We start from the raw sequence: 22,474 nt of genomic DNA, 5'->3' as shown, positions 1-22,474 counted from the left end.
TTGTAAAGAGCTCCAGAATTTAACTATTTATTGAATGAAAAAAAACATTTCCTTCTATTAGTTATTGAGTTTCCCCTAGTCTTTGTACTTTTTGGAAGAATAAACAATCAATTCATGTTTACCCATTCTACACCACTCACTTTTGTAGACCTCTATCATATTCCTTTTCAGCCATCTCTTTTCCAAGCTTAAAAGCACTAACCTCTTAATCCTTTCCTCAAAGGAGAGGAGTTCTGTACCCACAATCATTTTGGTTACCCTTCTATGAACCTTTTCTAATTCCACTATACCTTTTTTTTTAGATACAGAAATCAGAATTACACACAATACCCAAGGTGAGGTTGCACCATGGAGCAATACATAGGCATTATAGTATTCTTTGTCTTACTTTCTGTTTCCTAATAATTCCTAGCATTCTATTTGCTTTTTCGGCTGCAGCTGCACACTAGGTGGAAGATTTTAGCCTATTGACCATGACGACACCTGGAACTTTTTCTTGGGTGCTGACTCCTAAAGTGGAACCTAACATCAGTTTATTACATCTATGAATTTTACCTCCCTAGAACTTCCTAACGTATCAATATTGGGGTAAATAAAATCACACGATTATACCGTTGCCATATTTGCTAGCTTTCCTAATTTCTGTTAACATATCTTCATCTGTCTGTTCTTTCTGATTTGATGGATGGTAGTATATCCCTACCAATATACTCTTTCCCTTCACACATGCAATTTGTATCCATAAGTATTACACGTTATTATCCGTCTTCTGCTGAGCTTTTTTTTTGTTTGACTTAATTCCCTCTTTAACATATAGCACCCCCCCCCCCCCAACGTGATCCACCCTATTATATCTGTCATATGGCCTTAATGAAAAGGGATAGAAAATAAAATAAAGAATATCATAATGCCCCTGTATCACTCTGTGGTGTAACAACACCTTGAGTATTGTTTGCAATTCTGGTCACTGCATCTCAGAAAACATACAGTGGAATTTTTATATATATATATAAAATGATTAGATGATCGAACATGTGAGGAAAGGCTAAAGGGCTTGGAGAAGATATGGCTGGGTGGGGGATAGGACAGGTCTGCAAAATCGTGAGTGGAGTGGAACAGGTACAAATAGGTTGTTTAGAAAAATGCTGAAAGCTCATCTCTTTAAGCAAGCCTGCCCTAACCGAATCTCGCCAACTTCCACCCCCAATTCTGTTCTGACTTAAATACCAACCTCCCATCCTTCTCTTTCCATCTCTCCTTAATTTTATCCCTCCTTACCCTTTCTCCCAAATTACACTATCCTATCCTGTCTACCCTCTTTTATCCTAGTCATATATTATCTAGCTCAACTTATCATACACTACTAAGCCCAACTTTACATTGTTTTACTACTGTTTTATTAAAATTCTATTAACTTTGTATTTCAAATTACTACCGTATGTAAGCCGCATTGAGCCTGCATTCAGTGGGAAAGCGCGGGGTACAAATGTAATAATAATAATAATATAATTTGTACCCTGGTAACACAATGTCCCATTGGTTAACCTCCTTCCACCCGGTCTCTGGCAGTAGAACTAGAGGACATGAAATGAGATTGAAGGGGGGCAGACTCAAGAAAAATGTCAAGAAGTATTTTTTCACGAAGAGAGTGGTGGATACTTGGAATGCCCTCCCGCAGGAGGTGGTGGAGATGAAAACGGTAACGGAATTCAAACATGCGTGAGATAAACATAAAGAAATTCTGTTGAGAAGGAATGGATCCTCAGAAGCTTAACCGAGATTGGGTGGCAGAGCCGGTGGTGGGAGGCGGTGCTAGTGGTTGGGAAGCGGGGCTAGTGCTAGTCAAATTGGATCAAATTGTCCACAAATGAAGACATTTTGCTCACAAAAACATCCAAATTGGTATTTTAAAAAACAATTTTAGACATTTTTCTATTAAGTCAGTCAGAAGTGCATTCAAATCACAAAGGGATGTGTCAGGGGTGTGTTAAGGGCGAAATTTGGGCGTTCTAAACACTTGGATGTTTTTCTCCCATAATGGAACAAAACAAAAACATCCAGGGCTATAAGTTGGACGTTTTGGTCTAGATCTGTTTTATTAACGAATATGTCACAAAATAGTGCCCTTACATGACCAGATAACCACTGCAGGAATAATTGAATGGCACACCTTTACAACTTCAGTGGTCACTGACCCCCCTCGCACCCTGCAAAGATGTAAATGAAACTATATATACCAGTCTCTATGACAGCTTCAAATGTTATGGCCAGTCCTATTATAGCAGTAAGCAGATTCCTGGAATAGCCTAATGGTCAGTGCACTCCACTGTAGAGAAGATGACCTAGGCCCATAATCCACTTTATTAGACTTGTGGTGGAAAGTGTCAGCCCCCCAACCCACCCAAAAAAACCCTACTGTATCCACATATAGGTGACACCTGCAGTCATAAGGACTATTGTAGTGGTGTATAGTTCGGTAAAGTAGATTTTTTGTGGGTTTTGCAGGGGATAATCGTGAGATGAGTACCTAGGACCTTTTATGTAAAGTCCACTGAAGTGCTCCCTAGGATGCCCCACTGCTCTGCTGGGATGCCTGTGTAGCCAGTCTACTAGGAAAGCTGGCTCCCCCTACATCCCAATGATTTGATTTTGTGCATTTTTCACATGAACATTTTTTTTAATGGTCCAAAAAGACAGACGTACCAAGCACAACATCATCTAGGAAATGGTCATGTTCAAAGAAAATGAGATAGACGTTTTTCTGGTTTGAAAATGGTCATTGTCACTACTTGATTTTTGAACGTTTTCAGAAAAACATCCAACGTCAGATTTAGACGTCATATCGAAAATGCACCTCCCTAAGTCAGCTAAAATGCATATTAAAAGGTTTTGCAAGATGGGAGCTTTATTTTGGATTTTTAAGGAATTTGAATAGTTCATGCAAATATTTACATAAGTGTAACAGAATGCTAAATGCTAGCATTCCAACTTTCTCTATACTATTTTACCTTATCTGCTTAAAATATATTATAATCAAGGAAAGCAAATTTACTTCTGCCAAGCTAATCTTAGAGACATCCAAGTACCTGTAAGTAAAACATAAATTAAAACTTAAAAGTTGGGAAGTGGTTGTTTTGGCAATCCATGCTACTATATTAGTTGGCATTTATCTGCATCAGCTAATTAGCAAACAATGGACAATGTGTCATATCAACATCCATCTAAAAGTGTATCAGTTTTATTAATTTAACTGGATATACCTTAAACAGAGAAAAATGTAGGCAGATAAATACCATATGATCTATCCAGTCTGCTCATCCATGCCATCTACTTTTCCTATCACTCCCTTAAGAGATTCTATGCACTTGTCCCAAGCTCTCTTGAATTCAGAAACTGTTTTCGTCTCCACCACTTCCATTGGGAGGCCATTCCATGAATTCACCACCATTTCCAAGAAGAAATATTTCCTAATATATGACTAAAATCTAGCAAGGCCTGAATAAAAAGTGTAAAGTTTATCATTTTTAATCAAAAGAGTGTAAAGTATTTTCGCACATATTTCAGAATTATTTTCAGTCACAAATAACAAAATCTAGCTTGCTGATTTATGTCTCAAATAAAGTTAAGATGTTCACTGTTCACTCAAAACATACTACCTAAGTGATTCTATAACAGTTCATAAATCTCTCTGTTTTTAAAGGATATGGACTAGGGTATGTATTTTTCCCAAGGAAAACAAAAACATATGTACTGTAGTATCACGTGTGTGTACACTAAAAGAAAATCTGGAATGTTAAATCAAACTCCAAATAAAGCAGATGGCATAATTGTGTGTGTGTGGGGGGGGGGGGGGGGGGGAGTGAGTCACAGTGTAACAACATTACCAGGTTATTCTACCAGAGCAACTCTCACTGACAGATGATCAAAACAGCGCTCCAAAAATAGCTTAGGAACAGCGCGGGGTGTTATTAGACCTATGATCAGAGATAATTGCATGCAAATTTAAGCATGTAATTATCTCTGACTATGGGGTAGAAGTGCAGGAGAATTGTGCCTGAGCATGCACTCAGCACAATCCTCCCGCACTTGTTTGACAGGTCTGGGCTGTCAAAAGCCCAAACCTGTCAAACACAGGGGCTGGAGGTCCATGGGACCACCAGGCCCCAACTACCCCTGCCCCGAGCAATGGGGGCTGGAGGTCCAGCGGACCTCCGGTCCCCTGACGATCTCCCCCCAGCCCTCCTAACTCCCCCAGGAAAGGGTCCCTGGTGGCCTAGTGGGTGACCAACTAACCTCCCCCTCAGCAGACCTCCAGTCCCCCCCCCCCCCCGACGATACCCCCCCAGGGAGGGCTGGAGATCCGGTGGGTCTCCAGCCCCCCCTAGTCCCCCCGCAAGGGGTCCCTGGTGGTCCAGTATCCCCTACCCCCTACCTTGTGTGTTAGAGGAGGGAGGGTAGCCTGCCTCCCTCCTCTTCCTGCAATGCAGCAAAATGGCAGCGCCCAGCCATGTCCAGTGTATCCTGGATAGGGCTCACCATTCCTCCCCAATGATCTGCAAACTCTAACGCCAGCTCGGCGCTGGCATAGGGTTTGCCGCAGCCAGCGACCCAATCTTTGGCACGCTGGCCGCTGATCATTGGGGATGAATATGTTTAGCCCTGTTTAGAATGCATTTGCATGCTAGTTGCGTTCAGAGCCCTCGAGCGCATTGTTTCACACGCTCGAGGGCTCTGATCATGGGGTGTTAGCAAACGCCGGAGCTAGTATGGCGCTAACAGCCTCTAGCGCCAGCGTTTGCTTCTGATCATCCCCCTGTGAGTGACTTCAGTGAAGCTCCCATTTCTCATGCTGATTTCAATTTAGCTCAAGTGACAGTTGATGTATTTCATCTGGAGTTTAATTCACTCCAAACTACACTTCATTTAGCAAAACTGCTGCTCCATTTATTTTTCTACTTTATTAACCTCGCATTGGTATTGTTTTATTTACATAGCAGACTGTGCAATTCAGCTTCAGCATATTTATGTCAAAATATTTCACATAAAGAACATAGTACAGAAGTACTTTTTGTAGAAATATGAGAAAGAAATACGTAATGAAGGGAGAAATTTAAACATCTGTCTAAATGTGAACATTCCAAAAGCATTCACAGCTACCTTGCCATTCCCCTGAAACAGCCATGTTCAGCCCAATATCATAAATCATCACACCTGGCATGGTATGTGATGCAATATCACCCTGATGGCGAACCTATGACACGCGTGTCAGCACTGACACGCAGCGCCGCCACAGTGTGGTCCGCCCTCTCTCCTCGCTCCCGGAAACTAACCTTAAAGCCTCCTTTCACGTCGCAGCAAGCAGCAGCAGGGCAGGCCACTCCTTCCTTCCGTGTCCCGCCCTCGCCTGACGTAACGTCCGTGAGGGCGGAGCACAGAAGGAAGGAGGAGAGGTCTGCCCTGCTGCTGCTTGCTGTGACGTGAAAGGAGGCTTTAAGGTTAGTTCTGGGCCCGGTAGCGGGTGGAGGGGAGGCCCAGCGACCTCGGGTGGGCAGCGATCTCGGGTAGGGGGGGGGGCCCGGGGGCGGTCCTAGTAGCAGTGATTTTTCTCGAAGTGACACACCACCCGAGTTATGCTCGTTTTTTTGGCGAATTTTGACACACCAAGCTCAAAAGGTTGCCCATCACTGCAATATCATATCCTATAGTAATCAGTTCAGTTAGTGTGTCGCTATTTTAAAATTTCCTGCTGATGTGAGGAACTGATGTCATTGGGAACGCATGGATGCCCTTAGGTAGTAGAGCTCTGGCTAAGTCCAATTAAAAAGAGACTGAATCCCTGATATAGTGGCTACTTGAGGTAGAGGTAGTGGTGGTGGTGACACGACAGTGGTAGGAGCTGGGAGAATGGAGCAATTTAAGGGGTGTAGTAATTTAGAGCTGTACCAAATAGCATATTTTACTATTTGGCTGAATACAAATAATGAAAAATAAAAAATATTATTCAGCCGAATATGAATAACAGGCATTGACTTTTAACATAACGAGTAATAAAAAAAGCAACCTGAAATCAGAGATCAAGTTTTTATTTCAGTAGCATTTAACACAGTAGAGCCCTGGATTATTCATATTCGAATTTAAATCACTATTCAGTCCAGCACGAATAATGTATCCAGGGCACTATTCAGGGTCGAATCAAATCAAATACAAATATTCAGTACAGCCCTAGTGGTTAGTAACATGGGCTAATGTTAAGATTTGCTATTTTGCCACTGATTCACACTAGTTTAGTACTGGTCCCATTTAATGCAATGAAATACAGTTACTAATCGCCTGGGTTAACAGAAAAATAACATGTCATATCCCATTTTCATAACTTCCCCCCAAAGTCCTCCTATGAAGCGGCAGCTCAAGTCTCAGGCAGCGGCAAGATGGTAAAGATGGCAGCGATTCTGAGTGATGGCTCAGCTGATGAGTTGGCAGGATAGGAGACTCCACTGGCAGCAGTTTGCAAGATATTAGATGACGGTTTGGTGAGTTACAAAGTGAACCATATTTTGTGGGGAATGACATTTAAGCAGCAATCAACTAGCTGCAGTAGGAGGTAGTCTTGAGTTAGTGTCAGGCTGATGGACACAGAGGCGCATGTATGTAGCAACATTTGGAGGAGATATCTATAGGGGAAGAAGTCCCTGCCACCATATTACGGAGTTTGACCAAGTTACACTTGTGGGATACCTGAAAGAAATAAACCATCCTGCAGTGCCTGGCTTTACAATCCAGAGATCTTTGCTACACCTAAACAGGCCCATGTCCTGTTAAGCAATCACTGATGCAATACAAAGGATGGCTGATGCAAGACTTTTGACTCAGATTGTGGAGCCTGAGTTCTAAGAAAGTCCCCGGAGGTAATGTCACAAGACTGGTCGGAACCCTGAATTTCAGGAAAGCACCAAGAATTACATCAAAACCTCAACCTCCAGACTAATCAGAGCCAGAGTTCAAAGAAATGCATCTCAAATGATGTCAAAGACATTACTGTGGTTTCTCCAGCCAATCAATTTCTGAAATGTTATCAGAACATAATACGTCACTGGTATTAGATATGGACATCTCTGTTCTTAGCCTCACTAAATTCATCTGACTTCCACCCAATCTTGTACCAACTCATTGAATACCTAAGCCTTCCAAAAGTGACTGTAAGCTCCTTTGAGCAGGGACTGTCCTTCTTCATTAAACTGTACAGCGCTGCGTAACCCTAGTAGCGCTTTAGAAATGTTAAGTAGTAGTAATGGTCTGCAAAAAGACAAAGCCCTGCTTCTCTAGTCATCCCCAAAACACTGTCAACACATGTAGGTTGTATGGTCAAACACTGATTGGTAACAGAAAGTAAGCAGCTGCCTGTGGGGTAAAGTGTATGTTTGTACTTGCAAAAAACTTTTATTTCCTATGTTATTTTTCCATTCATATAAATAGCTTTTACTCTATGAAAATAAACTCATTCTTTTTATAGATACACACTTTTATGGTCCATCAATACATAGACAAAGGAGTGAGAACTCAAGATTGCTTATAGCAGGCATGTTTTCACATAAAGATAATAATTCCAGAGTACTAATTATTGCACTACTCCTACACAGGACTGCTATGCTAGGACTGGGAGTGGCAGCAGCAGGAAAGGGAGCAAATAACATTAAATAGGAGAAACAATATTCAAATAAGAGGGCTCCCAGAGTTGGAGCAAGCAGGACCTAGTTTAGTATTAAGGGGGGAATAAAAAGAGAGCGAGAGAGAGAAAAGCAAGCATCATTAACTAGTTGCCATAGTGTACAAACCCTTTTCCCATAGTTTTAAACTGAAATTTTCTCTAGAAATAGGCATTTTTCCCATAGTTTTAAACTAAAACCTTTTCTAGAAGTAGAAACTAAACAGCCCAAAACTTTTGTTCTAAAAGGCAGTTATTTTCTGTTCCTTGGCTGCTGAAGAGGTAGCTCATCCAGTGACCTCAATTAAGTGTTAATTAAGGTGTGGGGAAGTGTCACGTTTTCAAAAAGCAGAAACTAAGTTTGTGAGCCCTTGGGCCACTACCAAGGAGCGGCAGGCAAAACCACCCCACACAGGAATAAGACAGAACTCTCAGAGGGACAATTAGACTTCACCTGCACTTGACCACCGTTCCTCAGGAGTTGAGCCCCTGGGTGCAGGTGGCCGGCAGGACTTACCGGACAGGGCAGGAACTGGATACCAGCAGGATACACACAGGGACTAGAACACACAGGGAGGCTAGGCAGAATACTAGACTAGGACTCTCAGACAGACAAGGGACAGAACTGAAAGCTGCAAGCAGCCACTGAAACAGGGAACAAACACTGGTAGACAAGAGACAGAACTGAAAGCTGCAAGCAGCCACTGAAACAGGGAAAAAACACTGATAGATAAGAGACAGAACTGAAAGCTGCAAGCAGCCACTGAAACAAGACACACAGGCAACCAAGAACTAGACAAAGACATACAATCAAGAAACAAGACTGGGAAACAAGCAATACAGAAAACAAGCAATACAGAACACAAAGCTACACAAAGACTAAACTAGAATCAGGCAAGAATTACAGACTATAACTGGACTAGGCAGAAGTGCACCAGCACCCCAACATACCAGGGACCTTAGGCGATGCAAAGGCAAAGCAGAGAGTTTCCAAATGGCTAATAACCCCTGCAGCAGATGAGATTCAGCTGCAACAATCACCAGGCAGCTACGGGTGCTGTGCAGGCTCAAACAAGACAAGCAAGTCTGGCAGGCCGGAAGATCCGGACTGGACTGGGCTGAAGTCTGGAACGGGAAACAGCACACAGACAATCCAATGCAGCTACCAGGTCTGGCCACCAGAGGGCAAGAGGAACACAAACCAAAACACAGGCAGAAAGCATACTGAAGCACAGAGAAGCTTGACACAGGTACAGTATAGTGGAGTAATCAGAGCCATGCTGGAAGCAGCCAGCACACAGAGACAGAGACAGAACTAACTCAGAAAGAACAGACAGAAGCCAGCTCAGAAGCTGACCGCCGGAAATAAGGTCAGCCTGAGAGGGGTCACGACCACAATCGTGACAGGAAGTAGAATACTTGCATAGGTTGCTGAGTCAGCTTCAAAGAGCCTGTTTAAAAGAGGCCCCTTAGATTCAAAATTATATAAAGAGGAAAGGTTCCACTGAACTTTCCTTCTGAGAAGTCCTGAGAGAAGAGGACATTTCTCTGGTAAGTGAACGCTACTTTGCTTTGTACTTTGGGAACTTAAAGATTGGGGTTTAAAGGAGGAATTGTAGGTTAGTGTTAGGCAAAATAAAAATATAAAAAGCAAATTTTAACAACTAATCTCCATAGTCTTTTCCACTTAGTTTTAAAAGCTTTGTACCACAGCATTAACAGATAGAATCTAACAGGCACTGCAGGATCTAGTTTAGTCTTCCCACCCCTAGGACAACTCTTCATTTATAGTCAGTTATTGTAATTAGGATAACAAGCAAAATGTGCTCTTACAGAGTTTTAAATACATTTCATTACCATCTAAGAAGGAAACACTAAATAAATCATACACTATATAAACTAAAAGACACTTTTATATTAGGCTAATATCCTTAATACTGTAGCAAGTTTTAAATTATTGAAAAACTCAAAAACACTAAGATGGAGTCAGCAGTTCAGCAGTGAGAGAGGTGCTATCCAGTATTTTGCATTGAGTGTCACATGTATGATTATCTTCCAGTTGGTGAGATGTCATATGTGTGTGCCCGATGCAAAGAGCTCCTAGCTCTTAGAGAACATGAGGCTAGAGTAGCAGACTTGGTGGAGCTGAGGGAGACAGAGAGGTACATAGAGGAGACCTACAGGGATGTTGTAGAGAAGTCCCACCTCCAGTCTGGTAGCCCTTGTGCTACCTTGGAGGAGGGAGGTCTCCTAGAAGGAGAGAATCACCCTGGTGAAGTAGGAACTACTCCTGTAGCCAGGACCTGCCCACCAGGGGATGTACTATCCTCTCATACCAAGGATATGTCTCCAAGTGCTGACCAGAAAGGAAAGGTTAGGACAGCCATTGCAGTTGGTGATTTGATCATTAGGCATATAGATAGCTGGGTGGCTGGTGGACGTGAGGATCGCCTGGTGACTTGCCTTCCTGGTGCAAAGGTGGCGGACCTCACGCATCAACTAGATAGGATTTTAGATAGTGCTGGGGAGGAGTCGGCTGTCTTGCTACATGTGGGTACCAATGACATAGGAAAATGTGGGAGAGAGGTTCTGGAAGCCAAATTTAGGCTCTTAGGTAGAAAGCTCAAATCCAGATCCTCTAGGGTAGCATTTTCTGAAATGCTACCTGTTCCACGCACAGGCCCAAAGAGACAGGCAGAACTCCGGAGTCTCAATGCGTGGATGAGACGATGGTGCAGGGAGGAGGGTTTTAGATTTCTTAGGAACTGGGCAACATTCTGGGGAAGGGGGAGCCTATTCCGAAAGGATGGGCTCCACCTTAACCAGGCTGCTGGCATCGGCATTTAAAAAGGAGATAGAGCAGCTTTTAAACTAGAAATGGGGGGAAGGCCGACAGTCGCTCAAAAGCGCATGGTTCGGGATAAGGTATCTTGCAAGGATACCTCACAAACAGGGAAGATAGGGTTTCTGGATAGTGAGGTTGCACAACAGACCGTGGTAGACCAGGTGCCCTTAAATACAACTAAAGATCAGACAAAAGATGGCAAATCAATAGTGGCAAGTACTAAGCATCATGCAAACAGGAACTACAAACATGCTCTGAAATGTCTATATGCAAATGCTAGGAGTCTAAGAAATAAGATGGGAGAATTGGAATGTATTGCACTAAATGAAAAATTGGATATAATAGGCATTACTGAGACCTGGTGAAAGGAGGATAACCAGTGGGACACTGTCATACCGGGGTACAAAGTATATCGTAGTGATAGGGTGGATCGGACTGGTGGAGGGGTAGCATTGTATATTAACGAGAGCCTTGACTCAGATAGATTACAAATTCAGCAGGACACCTTTGAATCATTGTGGGTTGAAATTCCATGTATAAAAGGGAAAAGGACGGTGATAGGAATGTACTACCGTCCACCTCGCCAGGATGAGCAGGTAGACGCAGAAATGATAAAAGAAATCAAAGACGCAAACAAAATGGGCAATGTGATAATAATGGATGACTTCAATTATCCAAATATAGATTGGGTAAATGTAACATCGGGACACGCTAGAGAGGTACAATTCTTTGATGAAATCAAGGACAGCTTTATGGAGCAGCTGGTGCAGGAGCCGATGAGAGAAGGACAAATTCTAGATTTGGTCCTTAGTGGAGTGCATGATCTGGTGAGGGACGTTATGGTACTGGGGCCACTTGATAACAGTGATCATAATATGATCAGTTTTGATAGCAACCTGGAAGTAACTATACACAGGAAGTCAAATACGTTAGCGTTTAACTTTAAAAAAGGAGACTATGATAAAATGAGAAAAACGGTATAAAAAAACTTAGGGGGGCAACTGAGAGGGTAAAAACTGTACAATAGGCGTGGACTCTGTTCAAAAATACCATCCTTGAGGCCCAGGCCAAACATATTCCGCGAATTAGAAAAGAAAGACGGAAGTCCAAAAGACAGCTGGCATGGTTGAAAAGTGAAGAGAAGGAAGCTATTAGGGCTAAAAGAAACGCCTTCAGAAAATGGAAGCAGGAACCATTTGAAAATAACAAAAAGCAGCATAAGGAGTGTCAAAGCAAATGCAAGGCGCAGATAAAGAAGGCCAAGAGGGATTACGAAAAAAGATAGCATTAGAGGCAAAAAAAAAAACATAGCAAAACTTTTTTTGGTATATTAAAAGCAGTAAGCCGACAAAAGAATCGATTGGGAAAATGGAGAAATTATAGCTTGCTGGGTAATGTGCAAGGCTCCACATTAGGAATCGCCGACCAGGAAAAGGATCTAGGAGTCATCACTGACGATAAGTTGAAACCCTCTGCTCAGTGTGCAGCGATGGTAAAGAAAGAAAATAGAATGTTAGGTATTATTAGGAAAGGAATGGAAAAAAGAGGACGTTATAATGGCTTTGTATCGTTCCATGGTGTGACTGCACCTTGAATACTGTGTGCAATTCTGGTCGCTGAATCTCAAAAAAGATATAGTGGAATTAAAAAAGACCGAGGGGTAAAAGGGGCGATCAAGGAAGATAAAGACATAGCGGAGAGATTGAATGAATTCTTTGCTTCAGTCTTCACCGAGGAAGATTTGGGTGGGATACTGGTGTCGGAAATGGTATTTCAAGCGGACGAGTCGGAAAAACTTACTGACTTCACGGTAAACCTAGAGGACGTAATGGGGCAGTTCAGCAGCAAACTGAAGAGTAGCAAATCTCCTGGACTGGATGGTATTCATTCTACAGTAATGGTAGAACTGAAAAATGAGCTTGCGGAGCTTCTGTTAGTGATATGCAATTTATCCTTAAAATCGAGCATGGTACCGGAAGATTGGAGGTTGGCCAATGTAACGCCCATTTTTTTTTAAAGGTTCCAGGGGAGATCCGGGAAATTATAGACCAGTGAGTCTGACGTCGGTGCTGGGGAAAATGGTAGAGGCTATTATCAAAAACAAAATTACAGAGCACATCCAAGGACCTGGATTACTGAGACCAAGTGAGCACGGCTTTAGTGTGGGGAAATCTTGCCTGACCAATTTACTTCAATTCTTTGAAGGAGTAAACAAACATGTGGACAAAGGGGAGCCAGTTGATATTGTGTATCTGGATTTTCAAAAGGCGTTTAACAAGGTACCTCATGAAAGGCTACAGAGGAAATTGGAGGGTCACGGGATAGGAGGAAATGTCCTATTGTGGATTAAAAACTGGTTGAAGGATAGGAAACAGAGTGGGGTTAAATGGGCAGTATTCACAATGGAGAAGGGTAGTTAGTGGGGTTCCTCAAGGGTCTGTGCTAGGACCGCTGCTTTTTAATATATTTATAAATGATTTAGAGATGGGAGTAACTAGCGAGGTAATTAAATTTGCTGATGACACAAAGTTATTCAAAGTCGTTAACTCACGACAGGATTGTGAAAAATTACAGAAGGACCTTACGAGACTGGGCGGCTAAATGACAGATGATGTTTAATGAAAGCAAGTGCAAGGTGATGCATGTGGGAAATAAGAATCCGAATTATAGCTACGTCATGCAAGGTTCTACTTTAGGAGTTACGGACCAAGAAAGGGATCTGGGTGTCACTGTTGATAATACACTGAAACGTTCTGCTCAGTGTGCTGCTGCGGCTAGCAAAGCAAATAAAATGTGGTGTTTTATTTGGAAAGGTATGGAAAACAGGTGTGAGGATGTTATAATGCCGTTGTATCGTTCCATGGTGTGACCGCACCTTGAGTATTGTGTTCAATTCTGGTCGCCGCATCTCAAGAAAGATAGAATTGGAAAAGGTGCAGCGAAGGGCGACTAAAATGATAGTGGGGATGTGACGACTTCCCTATGAAGAAAGACTGAGGAGGCTAGGGCTTTTCATCTTGGAGAAGAGACGGTTGAGGGGAGACATGATAGAAGTAAGGTATATAAAATAATGAGTGGAGTGGAACAGGTGGATGTGAAGCGTCTATTCACGCTTTCCAAAAATACTAGGACTAGGGGGCATGCGATGAAACTACAGTGTAGTAAATTTAAAACAAATCAGAGAAGATTGTTCTTCACCCAACGCATAATTAAACTCTGGAATTCATTGCCAGAGAACGTGGTGAAGGCGGTTAGCTTGGCAGAGTTTGAAAAGGGGTTAGACGGTTTCTTAAAGGACAAGTCCATAAACCACTACTAAATGGACGGGGAAAAATCCACAATTCCAGGAATAACATGTATAGAATGTTTGTAACGTTTGGGAAGCTTGCCAGGTGCCCTTGGTCTGGATTGGCCGCTGTCGTGGACAGGACGCTGGGCTCGATGGACCCTTGGTCTTTTCCCAGTTTGGCATTACTTATGTACTTATGATTAGCACAAGACTAGCGTGTGAGCCCTTACTACCTACAAAATATGGGTGGGTAAGGGCTCATAAGCTAATTTTTGTTATGGCCACACACCGGCAACTTTGGTAAACGGCTACTGATTGGGAAAATGGAAAATGGAGAAATTATAGTTTGCTGGGTAATATGCAAGGCTCCACATTAGGAATCACCTACCAGGAAAAGGATCTAGGAGTCATCACTGACGATATGTTGAAACCCTCTGCTCAGTGTGCAGCGATGGTAAAGAAAGCAAATAGAATGTTAGGTTCCATGGTGCGACCGCACCTTGAATACTGTGTGCAATTCTGGTCGCTGAATCTCAAAAAAGATATAGTGGAATTAAAAAAGATACAGAGAAGGACAATGAAAATGAAATAGGGGAAGAGATGACTTCCTTATGAGGAAAGGCTGAAATGGCTAGGGCTCTTCAGCTTGGAGAAAAGACAGCCGAGGGGAGACATGATAGAGGTGTATAAAATAATGAGTGGAGTGGAACGGGTAGACGTGAATTGCTTGTTTGCTCTTTCTAAAAATACTAAGACTAGGGGGCACGCAATGAATCTACAAAGTAGTAAATTTAAAACAAATCAGAGAAAATTTTTCTTCACTCAACGTGTAATTAAACTATGAAATTCATTGCCACAGAATATGGCAAAAACAGTTAGCTTAGTAGGGTTTAAAAAAGGTTTGGATATCTTATTAAAATGGACTTAGGAAAAATTCACTGCTTATTTCTAGGATAAGCAGCACAAAATGTATTGTACTGTTTTGGGATCTTGCCAGGTACTTGTGACCTGGATTGGCTACTATTGGAAACAGGATACTGGGCTTGATGGACCTTCAGTCTGTCCCAGTATGGCAACGCTTATGTTCGTAGACAGCAACACCATTCTGCACAAACGGGAGTTACCCTTACTGCCAGCAGATGTAGAGAAAACTGAATTCTACCAGTAACATCATCAGTATAAGCTATGGTGCTCCATGGAACAATCCAGTATGTATCTGCCCAAGAAGCAGAAGATCCCTTTTGTAATGCACCAATGCCACATCAACCATTGCAGCTGCAAAGGTAGGTGAGCAACACACCACAGGACACAGCCATATCACGGGAACTCCATATGGCTGCCAATCATAAAGGGCACTTTTTTTTGAGGAACTGAAAAGAAAGCACAGAGCACACCCAGAATCCTGGGCTGAGATCTTCAAAAGCGTGGTACTTCAGAAAGGTGTCACTGACTAAAGAATTTAACAAAAGTAAAACAAAAACTGCTATTTGGTTTAATAGTTGCAAAAATGACCTAATTGGAATGTTTCCCAAAAAAATCCCCAGATGTACAGAGCCGAATATATTAAAGGCAGGTCAGATTAACAACGGAAACAGCACAGAAGGAATATTTTAATAACCAATTAAGAACTTAAATTAACATAATGTGCCAGATTCTATTTTTATTTACTACAAAAAATATATATTTATAGTCCTTATCACTACTGGTACCTGGTAACTCTTCCATCTGGCTATCTTCATGCTTAGCAAAGTCAAGGTACAACTATGGTTTTATCAAAATCATTCAAATACTGCCAGCTGAAAAGTTTAAATAAGATCTCTCAACAGTATGTTCCATCACTAACTGGAAAAAAACTAGGTCAACAGAAAAACTTTAAATAACAGGACAACTGTATTCATCTTGGTACAATGCTCATTATAACATATAGCTGAATATAAACACCCAACCAAAAAATCAAAGGCTGTCAGAAGTATGTTGGTACACAAAATAGTATGTACTACTGTTTTGTTCTCTAGCTACTGCTGTTAATTTAAAACTAATCTTCTAAAGAAGTGCAAAGCTGGGTCACTTCCATCTGACTCAGTATATTAATATTCACTTTGTTTCAAGTTTCTATGCTTTATGGATCTGGATTAAAGCAAAGGCACAGCTGCTAAGTGTTTTGTTCTTTATGTCAACTGGTAGGTTTTCTTATCTCTAATAATTATTCTTAAGAAAGAATGAAAAGTGGTCCATAAGGTTTCCATTAGCTTAAAAAGCAGAAACAGTTCCTACAATCTTTTGTAGCTGATTTAGGCCTGATTTACTAAAGCTGCATCCTCATTGTGTAGCTAATTTCATAGAGATATAGAACACGGAGGCTGATTAGCTATGTCCTCACCAATTGGTTTCTCTGCAGACAACAGGTAATACCATATGGTAGACTTCAAAAGACAAAAGGAGTAGTTTCAAAGACCACAAAAGAGAGCATAGATGGAAAAATACACAGATACAGTAACAGGGAGAAATGTAATCCATTTGCTTTTTCTTACAACTGAGAGAATAAGCAAAAAAAGGAAGGGGAAAAAAGCAATTAATCATGTGTCATTCTGTCATACATAAATACTAAATACTCACCAGCACATGGGAAGTCTGAGTAGTTTACCATAAACAGCAGTACTGAAAGAGGGTACAACTGGGACAGATAAGCAGCATGACCCTTTGCTATCTATACAAGTCAGTCCTGCCTGGAAACCAAATACCTGGAGGGGGGAAAAAAACCCAGAAATGATATAAAAGGGCATAGGACTACATTTCTTACGACGACAAATGTCAAATTTATTGTTAAAGAACCAGAATTGTTTGAGAAAAAAAACTACGAATACTTTTAATTCATTCATTAAGGTAGCACATCAATCTATAATATATACAAAATACAGTACTTGAATTCCCTTAGGAGCAGAGGATATTCACTCAGGAGGTGAAAATTTTCTGACAGGAGTGTGTGAGGCAAAAGTCTTTGTTTCCTGTGTCATTTGCAGCAGTTTTCATTTAGTGTTTTAAATTTTCATTATGGGGAGGGGGGATGCGAGGAGGAGGACAATATTGTAAATAGAGCACACTATTGATGAAGAGGGTACACTACTGAAAAATACTGTGTGCATGTAAGACCATTTTTTGTAGTGTGCACTCTGCGAATAGTGTGTGCATGAATATGTGAAAAGTGTATATTCATGGTAGAAGTTGCTAGGAAATTGCTAGGAAGTTGGAGAGTTGCACACAAGTTTGCCAATCCTGCCCACTGCATTTTCTGCTGGAGCTGTTTCTTCTGAAAAGGTAGGTGGCAAGCACAACATACATAAGGATAATTGTATAAACTTTCTTCAATGTAAAAAACATATTTTACATGCAGAAAAGGGATTTTATAAAATTACATGGCTTTATACACATGTATAAGTAGGGGTACCAAAATATTGCTCCAAGGACTGCTTTATAGAGCAGCTGGTTCAAGGAACTAGCAAGAGGGGAAGCAATTTTAGACCTAGTCTTAGTGGAGCACATGACCTCGTGCAGGAGATAATGGAGCTGGGGCCACTAGTGATCATAGTATGATCAGACATGATATGATATCTAGAGTAAGTACACACAGAAAATCCAACACATTAGCATTTAACTTTCAAAAGAGGAGACTAATAAAACGAGAATGATTAAAAAAAAATAGAGGAGCACCTGCAAAGGTCAAAAATTTACATCGGGCATGGATGTTATTCAAAAAAAATAAAAGATTCCTCTCAAGTAAAGTTAAAATCCACCTGGCAAACACCTGGACCCTTAGAACCAGCTTTAGCCTTATTTAAGCAACTGATCATTAAAGACTTAGATAAAATGGAAAACAAGAAGTCCAGATTCCATCACAATTTGTCGTCCGCCGAAATCCAAGCGTTGGCAGGCAGATCTAAAAGGAAATTCCCAAATTGTGATTCGGAAAGCTGATAAAGGAGGAGCAGTGGTTCTCCAGAATAGTCAGTTGTACAATGATGTGGTTTTAAGACAACTATCCAACACTGATGAGTATTATGAACTATCAGAAGATCCAACCAGAAGGTTGGAAGAAACTGCTTTGAATTTATGTACTGAAGCATTCTTTATGAATTTGATCATGCAAAAAGAGTTCTACTTTCTAACTGATTTTTCTAATAAGGTACCTCTCTTCTACACGCTCCCGAAAATCCACAAGAGTTTGATTGATCCTCCAGGAACCCCGATTGCGTCGAGTAGGGGTTCACTTTTAGAACCCCTTTCAATCTATGTAGACACTTTTTTACACCCACTTGTGTCCAAGGGCCGCTCGTATATTAAAGATTCAACTCATTTTTTGATTGAATTAGAACAATATAAAGGTTCTTTCTCGAGTTGCTTACTGGTCAGTTGGATGTGACTGCTCTATACACTTCAATTCCCCAAGCAGAAGCGCTTAGTGTTACTGGACAATCTTTACAGCGAACAGATATACCCAATGCTTTGATCACTTTCATAACCAGTATGGCCTCTGTAGCTATGGAAAATAATTATTTTCAGTATGATCAAAGATATTTCCAGCAAATCTCTGGAGTCGCCATGGGCGCCACGATAGCTCCCTCAATTGCCAATTTATTTATGACTAACTGGGATAAAATCGACATGTGTGTCCGTTTTATAGACAACATCTTCATGATCTGGCAGGGGAGTATTGACGAATTTCTTCAATTTAAGGAGTATTTGAACTATTGTCATTCACGAATTAAATTCACAGATCATTATGACTCAACTATGATCACTTTTCTAGATATAACAGTACAGAAAGAAGTGGAAGGCTTTAAAACAAGAGTACATCGAAAACAAACAGATCGGAACACGCTGCTTCAGTATAACAGCTGTCACCCTAAAAAACTTCGGGACAGTCTCCCCTTCTCCCAATTTATTAGGTATAGATGAATTTGTTCTGATATTAAAGATTTTCGTACTCAAGCTAAAGGTATGCAAGAACGCCTGGTGGAACAGGGTTACCCCTCACAGGTTGTACAAATGGCCTATAAGAGGGCAAAACATATCAACAGAGAACTGTTACTTCTTCCCAAGTCCAAAAAGACTGAAGATAAAAACACACATACTTGTGTTCTGCGGCACACACAATATTCTAATAAGATAGTAAAGATCTTTAAAGAACACTGGCATGTGGTTCAAACTCTACCGGCAGTATGTGCGATCTAATGATTGAAACGTCAATTTTCAGACATCCGAATACTCAAGAACTATTTGTTTTGAGGACAAACACTACTTGTAAATCCAGCGCTGTGATCTATTGTATTATATGCCCCTGCCAAAAGATTTATGTGGGGCAAACCTCCAGAACGCTATATGCACGGCTGATCGAACATAAAAGTGCAATAAAAACAAGAAAATACACCTCTCCTTTAGCCATGCATTGTGAGGAATTTGAACATGGTTTCGATTCGTTACATTGTTTAGTGCTGCAACAGATTTCGGTTGATGGAAGGAATAAACACCGAATTTTATTACAGAATGAACAAAGATGGATCTTTAAACTGAAATCGTTAATTCCAACAGGTTTAAATTCTAAAATCGAATGGGTTCATTTTCTGTAATCTGACAGTAACTAGAGCACACACTGACCAACCAATCAACGTTCTCGGTGTCTGACATCAGCAGGGCTTTAAAAGCTGCGCCATTTTTTCAAGGGTTGTCTTTGTGATATCCGCCGTCAGTAAAGAGCGGGAGTAAGTACACTGTTGAACTGATTCACTATTAAGTTTGTACTTTTATCCACTTGTTCTCTTTTGTGATTTCAGATTTGCCCTGTGATCCTGAAGCAGAATTTGAAACGCTGGCTGTCGTTGATCACGTCATAAATGCTTAAAGAGAACACAGAGATCTACTTCCAAAGCTAAGTCTGTTTAACATAACTAGTTAGCTTTCTGACAATAGAATTGTGAGGTTTTTTCTGGCCGATGATGAGGAAGTCCAACCCAGAGTGACCTGTATTTCATGTCATGGGGTTTCTCGAGGCCTTTTTCTCAGAAAATCTCTAGCAGTCATAGGAAGTACTTGCTTATAAAGCGACACGTATTTTGTGGAGGACCTATTTAATACATACCTTGTTATTCAAAAATACCATCCTAGAAGACTAGATATATTCAACGTATTAAAAAAGGTGGAAGAAAGGCCAAACGGCGGCTAAGAAGGCGCATAGAATGTTGAGTATTATTAGGAAAGGGATGGAAAACAAACACGAGGATGTTATAATGCTGTTGTATTGCTCCATGGTGAGACTGCACCTCGAGTATTGTGTTCAGTTCTGGTCGCCGCACCTCAAAAAAGATATAAAGGAATTGGAGAAGGTGCAGAGAAGGGCGACGAAAATGGTAAAAGGGATGGGAGGACTTCCCTTTGAAGAAAGGCTAAGACGGTTAGGGCTCTTCAGCTTGGAGAAGAGGCGGCTGAGGGGTGATACGATAGAAGTCTACAAGATAATGAGTGGAATGGAGCGGACAGATGTGAAGCGTTTGTTTACACTTTCTATCAATAATAGAACCAGGGGATATAAGAGGAAGCTAGAATGTGTTAGATTTAAAACAAATAGGTGAATGTTTTTCTTTACCCAGCACGTAGTTAGACTCTGGAACTCGTTGTCGGAGAATGTAGTGACAGTAGTTGGCCTTGCTGAGTTTAAAGGGGGTTTGGACAGATTCCTGAAGGAAAAGTCCATTGAACATTATTAATTTAAATTTTTGTTTTGTTTCTGGGGTTTTGCCAGGTTTTTGAGGCCTGCATTGGCCACTGTCAGAGACAGGATGCTGGGCTTGATGGACCCTTGGTCTTTTCCCAGTATGGCGGTGCTTATGTAGAGTGTGAAATTTAAATGGCTGTCTCTCATTCACAAAGTCTTATATGATAGTGCTCCAAAGGTAATGTGAATTCTTTGAGAATTTACAGACCACCTCACACGTTGTGTTCTGCAGACAAGCTATTATTAGATATTCCCTCCTTCCATCAAATACGGCTTTCAGAACATCGAGCCTCTATTTTTCATGTAGAAGGTGTTCTCTTTGGAACGCTTCACCACTGAGTTGCGTAAAATTACTTCAACACTACAATTTAGAAAATGTTTAAAAGCACATCTGTTTTCACAAGCATATGATTGTATCTTATTGACTATGTGTCAGATTCATCTGCTGCACTAAATTTGAATTCAAATGTACTTATTTTAGAGTGCTTTGGGAGTTTATCACTGCTTGTAAATGCTGTATTGGTCTGAATTTATTATCACTACTGTATACGTTTTGTTTTTTGTTTTTGTGATGTTTTGGAAATGACTTAAAGAGATTGTTTTTTATTGCATATTCTTTTATGTGAACAGCCTAGAATCATAAGACAGCGCAATCTATAAATTTTAAAATAAATAAATGACCGTGGAAGATGTAATCGAGCAATTTCACAAATAAAAGTATAGCAAATCTCCTGGACCAAATGCCATATAACCCAGAGTACTGATAGAAATGAAAAATTAACTTGCAAAGCTATTGTTAGAAATATGTAATTTATTTTTAAAAATCCAGAATGGTACCAGAAAACTGGAGGGTGAACAATGTAACGCAAATTTTTAAAAAGAGTTCCAGAGATGATCCAGGAAAATATAGAATGATGAGCCTGAAGCTGGTGCCGGGCAAAATGGTATAGACTATTATCAAGAATAAAATTACTGAGCACATACACAGGCATGGATTAATAAAACAAAGCCAACATGGATTTAGTAAAGAGAAATTTTGCCTCACCAATCTGCCACATTTCCTTGATGCGGAAAATAAACGTCTGGATAAAGATGACATGGTCAATATTGTGTATGTGGATTTTCAAAAGGCCTTTGAGGTACCTCATGAATGACTCCTGAGGAAACTAGAAAGTCAAGGGCTAGGAGGTAGTATCCTAGTGTGGCTTAAGAACTGGTTAAAAGAGAAATCAGAAAGTAGAGTTAATTGGTCAGTATTCTCAATGGAGAAGGGTAGATATTGGAGATCCTCAGAGGTCTGGGCTGGGACCACTGCTTTTTAACATATTTATAAATGATGAAGAAATGGGAATACGTAGTTAGGTAATTAATTTTGCTGATAACACAAAGTTATTCAAAGCTGTTAAATCGCAAGAGGATTGTGAAAAATTGCAAGATGACCTTATGAGACTGGGAGATTGGACATCCAACTGGTAGATGACATTTAAATGTGAACAAGTGCAAAGTGACGAATGTAGAAAGGAGGAACACAAACTATAGGCCCAGTTGCACTCTTTCTTTTCTCTATGACCCCTGTGTTGTTGCTTCCCTCTGATTTGCCCGCTTCACCAAAGGCAGGTCATGTTAGACAAATCTTTGTGTGACCAGATAGTTGGTTCAAGATTTATCAACTGACAATTCCCTGGATTATTTTCTGCCTAGTTGAAACATGGGTAATGGTGTGGGGCCGCCTGATAAAAGAGATCACAGTAAACCTGGAGAACATAATGGGGCAGTTCAGCAAACTGAAGAGTAGCAAATCTCCTGGACCGGATGGTATACATCCTAGAGTACTGATAGAACTGAAAAATGAGCTTGCGGAGCTTCTGTTAG

At 40.9% G+C, this 22,474-nt stretch overlaps 1 protein-coding gene across 1 annotated transcript in view; it reads right to left on the bottom strand.

The window, feature by feature from the left end:
* Positions 1-22,474, bottom strand: part of VPS13B (vacuolar protein sorting 13 homolog B) — a 1,674,799-nt gene that overhangs the window by 1,424,440 nt on the left and 227,885 nt on the right. The window contains 1 exon segment of the mRNA XM_030217225.1: positions 16,453-16,577. Coding sequence (XP_030073085.1) covers positions 16,453-16,577 — 125 coding nt within the window.

Source organism: Microcaecilia unicolor, chromosome 1, assembly GCF_901765095.1.
Source record: "Microcaecilia unicolor chromosome 1, aMicUni1.1, whole genome shotgun sequence".
Taxonomy (NCBI): Eukaryota; Metazoa; Chordata; class Amphibia; order Gymnophiona; family Siphonopidae; genus Microcaecilia; species Microcaecilia unicolor.
This window is presented reverse-complemented; position numbering and strand designations above follow the sequence as displayed.